Source organism: Oxyura jamaicensis, chromosome 10, assembly GCF_011077185.1.
Source record: "Oxyura jamaicensis isolate SHBP4307 breed ruddy duck chromosome 10, BPBGC_Ojam_1.0, whole genome shotgun sequence".
NCBI classification, from domain to species: Eukaryota; Metazoa; Chordata; class Aves; order Anseriformes; family Anatidae; genus Oxyura; species Oxyura jamaicensis.
Window position 1 is genome coordinate 11108745 of NC_048902.1, and position 6739 is coordinate 11115483.

The 6739-nt window shown below is 39.0% G+C and overlaps 1 protein-coding gene across 1 annotated transcript; it reads right to left on the reverse strand.

Moving 5' to 3' along the window:
• Window positions 1–218: 218 nt before the first annotated feature.
• LOC118172186 (olfactory receptor 6B1-like) lies at window positions 219–1193 on the reverse strand. Its single transcript, XM_035335944.1, has one exon. It carries the CDS (start codon window positions 1191–1193, stop codon window positions 219–221), a length of 975 nt encoding a protein of 324 aa, XP_035191835.1.
• Window positions 1194–6739: the final 5546 nt, after the last annotated feature.

Genomic DNA, 6739 nt, shown 5'->3' on the forward strand with positions numbered 1-6739 from the left:
GCAATAGTCCCCTTCATTTTGCATAGCACTTGGGAAAGTTTCTGGGACTATGGCTCAGTCATTCACCTTTGATGGTATTAGGGATGACTGATTCAGAAGGATCAGGTTGCCAGCATTCTTCACCCTGTCATTGTTCTGATCACAGTCTGTCTCTGTTTTGAACAGACATTAGCCAGATATCCTTATAGTGTGCTTATCAGCTCCAGTTTATGTATAGCTTATCCTTGCATTTGGAGAGAAGTGATGGATCTGGAGACCTTATAAATACTGATTTTTTCAGAGAGAACTTTTTTTAATGCTCTCTTCAGTTCCTGATTCCTCAGACAGTAAATGAAGGGGTTTAAGATGGGAGTGACAATAGTATACACAGCTGACACAAGCTTATTCAAGTCATAAGGATCGATCTTCTTGGGCCGAGCATACATAAAGAGGGCAGCCGAGAAGAAAATGGTGACCACAGTTAGGTGGGAAGCACATGTGGAGAAAGCTTTCTTCTTACTTTGGGTAGAGGGGATATGCAGGATTGTCATGATAATTAATAGGTAGGAGACAATAGTGATGGAGAGAGGAATAAGCAGGATGAATAAGGCCAATACAAAGTCTACCATCTCTGCCACTGACATATCAGTGCAGGCAAGGTTTAGCACGGGGCTGATATCACAGAAAAAATGGTTAATTACCTGGGGACCACAAAACTCCAGCTGAGAGATGAAGGAGATCTTGATCAAAGATACAGTGAACCCACTGAACCAGGAGAGAGCTATCAAGTATATGCACATTTGGTATGTCATGATCACCAGATAGCGCAATGGTTGACAAATAGCCACATAGCGATCATATGCCATGGCAGAGAGAAGGACACATTCAGTGCACATGAAGGAGCTGAAGAAAAATATTTGGGTCATGCATCCCACAAAGGAAATACTTCTGTCTCCAGCAATGAAATTTGCCAAGAGTTTGGGGATAGTAACTGAGATGTACCAGACCTCAATGAAGGACAGATGACCAAGAAAAAAATACATGGGTTTGTAGAGCTCATGGTTTGTTTTGATTAGGGAAATGATGACCACATTCTCCATAACAGTTAAAATGTATGTCAGTAGTAGTACTATGAAGAACAATACCTTCAAGTCCATTAGGGCTGGGAATCCTAGCAAAAGGAACATGTTGATCTGTGTAGAATTCTGTTCCATAAAGAGAAGTGCAGAGCTGACCCTTGGAGATCAAATACAGAACAGGAAAGGAAAAAATAAAAAATAAAGAAAAAAAAGAAAAAAAGAAAAAAGAGCAGAATATGGGAAAGAGGCTTGAAAATTAAATGCTTATTTCTGCAAAAAAATAAACAATTTTTCTTATCCCTAGATAGGATTTGTGTGATTAAGCTTTAGATGACTACCATGTAGGTTTCTCTTTCAGTCAATGAAAAGAAACAGGCAGCTTATCTGACCTTAGGATAAGATAAACCTCATCAAAAGTGCAGGTTCAGTAATAACAAGGAAAATGTGGATGACTAGTCCAACTGTAAGCACCCATGTAGAAGCCATTTAAAGTACATTCTGATTAATCTTGCCCCTAATTCCTGAATTCACTTTAATTCTATTTTACTAAAACTTTATTCAAATTTTCAAAAGCATTAATGAGAGATAGATAAATTAATCATCTTGTCTATTGGATTCAGGCATCTCAGATTTGTGATCCTGAAGTTACTGGAACAAAAGAGCTGGTCATCCCATATCATTATTTTTTCATAATTTTTTCATTTTTATCACTATTTTTTCAAAACAGTTTGCATGTAGAATGCTTATTTTTCTGAAATATGAAAACAGAAGAATTGGCACATTGCTATAAGATAATGTTGAAAATATATTGATGGAACACTTCCTGGGAAAGTAAGATATTCAAAATAGTTTATTTCATCTCTAGAAGGAAAGAAAAAAAAAAAAAAAAAAAGAAATTTTAATTTTTGGTTGGGGACAATATTTTTATTTTTTTTTTTTTTTTTTTTTTTTTATGAGAACTTTCATTATGAGTCTGTGAGATCCTTGGGGAAAAATAATTTTGATGAAGGACATTTTTTGATAATTCAAAGGAAAAAAAATGGCTGAAATAATTTGAATTAAAATCTCTCGTTAGTTTACAGGTCTGAATCACAAAACCCTATCAGACTTTATCCTTCACACCCACCATTGCAATCTATATGCACCTACAGAATGTGTAACACTTTATGTTGTGATAGATGCATCTTTTATGTCTAATTTTGGATCAGTTTAATTAATTTTAAAAGCTGTTTTTTCTCCCCATTAACTGAATTGTATGATTCCTCAATGATCAGCTAAAATTTAGGTAGTTACACTTTTCAGATCAAGCCAATTGCCTTTAAAAAAGAACTCAAGAACAGTAATCTTATTAGCAGCAGCTGTAGTCATTTTATTGTCATTACTTTATGCTCTGAAAGTTCAGAGCATCACCTGGACCCTGTTAACTCCAAAACTCCTGGAAGAATATATTTGGCACTAAAACCCAAATTGAAATAATTGCTATTGATTTTCAAATTAATGACTTACATAAGTAATCAATTTATAAAAATGATTTATAATTGTTTCAATGCACTACCTCATTATTATTAACATTAAAACATTGATGTTATTGCTCTTTTCTGTTCACAGTTTTTCTTGAATATAAATATAGTATAAATATATATAAAAATGTAACTTGTATGTATAAAAATCACAAAACAGGATTTAGCATTTTTCTGTAATTTGATCACCAATCCAACTTGTCTTATTTATGCGTAGTATGAATATATATAAACCACTTCTCCAAAATTAACTCATTGGGTGCTAGAACTTACAAGACTGAGACTTGAGGATGTTCACAAGACGGAAGAAGACCAAAATTTGAGGCTGAAAATGAGACAATCAACTGCAAAGTGGTCCCATTGTTTGATGCATCTCCAGATTTTGTGTTCCCTTTTAGTCCCTGAAGTCACGTATGGAGGAGAAATCAGAAGTGTCTTTAAGTAGCCATGGCTCTATAAATCTAAGTGAATTTCTGACAGTTTAGACCTGGCTGTGACTGCTTTTTATATATAGGAGCATAATTCTATGCTTTTTACATACAGGAGAATAATTCTACACAGTGGCCTTTGAGACCTTGTCAGAAAGTTTTCAGATCGTTCCCAAAAGGTTCTGTCTCTGGATAGATGACTGCAGGTTGTTTTTGCAGTGTTTTTTTTTTTTTTTTTTTTTTTTTTTTTTTTTTTTTTCCTCCCCTGCCACATTAAACACTTCTTTCATGTCTTTAAGTAATTTCAAGTAGCCAAGTAGTTGTTGCATGGGCTGGAAAAAAAAAATCTTGGATCAGTGATGGGCCATGCATGTCAGATCCTTGTATTGCTTTACATTTCTTTCAAAATGTGATTGCATTATCTGAGTCGCAGATCAATAACAAGGGTTTCATATGTGCTTGAGGGGCCAGAGAACGATGGTATCCAACCAACAAGAATAAACTCTCTCTCAAGGCCTGCACAGATTTCTTGTGCTGTGCAGAAGCAGGATGGGTGCTGTGGCTCAAAATCCAAACCCAGTGTAAACTCCAACAACTGTTATTGCTACTTTCTTCTCTTGTATCTAAGAAAGGAGAAAAGCATTGGGAACAAAGATGTGAGGAAACCAGATCCCACAGAACAAGACTTCAGTGCCTGAATTCACAGAATGTAGAATAAAGATTTTCTAACATGGTAAGTGCAGTTCTAGTTACAGTGTAGCTGACCAAAGCTGTAGGCATCATTGAGATTTCCATGCACCTATGCCTAACACATTGCCACAATGCACTTCTGGGACACCTGCATAGGGCTGACAAATAATACAGGATATGTGAGAACATTTTGCCCTATTACGGAGACCTAGAGCATCTGAGTTTTACTAGATTCTACTAGTATAAGGACCTCAACTAAGACCTCTGAAGTAAGTAAGCAAGTTCTGGTGTGGCCTGAATCACTCCCTAGGGCCCACTAACTGTTTTGTTTAGATCTCATAGAATCATAGAATCACAGAATATCCTAAGTTGGAAGGCATCCACAAGCATCATTGAGGCCAGTTCCTGACTCCACACAGGACCACCCAAATATCAAACCGTATCAAATGCTTCTTGAAGCAGGCTTGGTGTCACTTTTGTAGGGAGCCTGTTCCATTGCCTGACCACCAGTGAAGAACATTTTCCTAATATCTAATCTGAATTTTCCCTGATGCAGCTTCATGCTGTTCCCTCAGATCTTGTCACTGGTCACCAGAGAGAAGAAATCAGTGCCTGCCCCTCCACTCTCTTCATGAGAAAGCTGTAGGATGCGATGAGGTCTCCCCTCTTCTCATGGCTGAATAATCCAATTTACTTCAATCAGTCCTCGTATGTCTTCCCCTCTAGACCTGTCATCATCCTTGTTGCCCTCCTTTGGACATTCTCCAATCGTTTTGTGTGCAGATCATGGTGCCTAAAACTGCACACAGTAGTTGAGGTGAGGATGCACCAGTGTAGAGTAGGGTAAGATGATCACTTCCTCAACTGGCTAGCAATGCTGTGCCTGATTAACCCCAGGATGAGGTTGGCCCTTTTGGCTGCCAGGGCACATTTGTGATTCATATACAGCTTGCCACTGACCAGAACTCCGAATCTCTTTCTGTGAGGTTGCTTTTCAGCCTCTTGTCCATCAGTTTGTACATATATCCAGGGTTACCCTGTCCCAGGTGCAGAATCCGGCACTTCTCTTGTTAAACTTCATGAGGTTGGTGATTGCTCAGCTCTCTAATTTGTCAAGATCTCTCTGCAAGACCTCTCTACTCTTGATGGAGTCAACAGCTCCTTGTAATTTCATGTCTGCAATCTTAGTATACACTCAAGTTTTGCATCCAGATCGTTTATAAGAATAATGAAGAGAACTGGCCCCAAGACGGAGCCCTGAAGAACCCCACTACTGATTGGCCACCATCCTGATGCAACTCCATTTACTACAACCCTTTGAGCCTGACCTGTCAGCCAACTGTGCACCCTTCATATTATGTATTTATCGATCTGTATGATGGGCATTTTGTCCAGAAGGATACTTTGAGAAACAGTATCAAAAGTTTTACTTAAATAAAAATAAAAATAAAAATAATGTATCAACTGGTTTCCCTTGGTTTCCCTTGGTCAGTATTATTGCATAAAAGAAAAAATGAGTTAGCTAAGCAGCACTTTCCCCTAGTGATCTTGAGTTGGCAATGACCAATGACTGTGTTGTCTTTTAAGTGTTTTTCAGTAACCCCCAGCATAACATTCTCCATAATTTTACCAGGCACTGAAGAGAGACTCACAGGCTTGTAATTACCAGGGTCTTCTTTCTCACTCTTCTTGAAAATTAGGGCAACATCTGCCAGCTTCCAGTTGACTAGGACCTCTCTAGATTCCCAAGACTGTTGAAAAATATTTGATAGAGGTCTCATGATGACATCGATCAGCTCTTTGAGTACCCTGGGCTGAATTCCACCAGACCCCATAGACTTACATGCATCCAGCTAGAGCAGCAAATCCTACACAAGTCTGGAGTTGGCAGAGAGTTTATTGTTGCTGCAGTCACAGTCCTCCATATCAGGGCTGTCTGCGTCCCAGGGCTCATAATTGCTGTTGAAGACACAGGTAAAGGAGTCATTGAATGTCTACTTTGCCTATATCGCTATTTGTGAGGTGAATACCCTCATCAAATAAGGGACCAATGTTATTTCTGGTTCTCCTTTTGCAGTTAACATACTTTTAAAAGTCTTTTTTTTTTTTTTTTTTTTTTTTTTTTTGGCCAGCTTCAACTCTAATTGAGCTTTGGCTGCACAAATTATTTTCCTACAATGGTGAACAGCAATGTTGTAGTCTTCCCATGTCACCTGACCTCATTTGCAGTGGCCATATACTTTCTTTTTCCATCTAAGCTCTAGAAGAAGATCCCTGCTCAGCCAACCTGGCATTCTGTCCTGCCTGCTTGACTTCTGACATTTTGGAGTCCTCTGTTCCTGTACTCCTAAGAGGTAGTACTTAAAAAGTGACCTGCATGGATGGATCCCAGCACCTTCAAAAGCAAATTCCCAGGGGATCATACTAACTAGTTCCCTGAGCAGCCACAAGTCCGCTCTCCCTATGCCCAGGGTTGAAGTTTTGGTGGTAGTTTTCCTCCTGTCTCCTCATATTTTAAATTTGACTACTTCATGGTCACTATGGACAAGATAGCCACCAATCACCACTACACCCATGAGACGCTTTCTGTTTACAAGCTACAGATCTAGGAGGGCTCCTTTCACAATCATCTCCCTTAGTACCTTTACCAAGAAGATATCATCAATGTGTGTTAGGAATTTCTTGGACCTATTTGTATCAGATGTGTGGTATTCCGAGTTCACATCTGGCAAGTTGAAATCAACCAAAAGGATGTTGAGACGTCTATCCCTTAGTTCTTAAAGATTATTTTATCCGTGTCATCATCCTGGCTGGGTGGCCTATAGCAGACTTCCACAACAACATCCAATTTATTTGCTTGTCCCTTAGTAGTAGAGGGTTACTGTGTGTGGCATTTAGTGGATTTAATCTAGCATGCGCTACATTGTGACGCCTCACTGGGACACCACTGACAAGAGGCTGCTTCTCCCACCTACCCTCCCCAGGTACTGAGACACACGGATACGATGCCCGCTGAGCCTTCTCTTCTGCAGGCTAAGCAGTC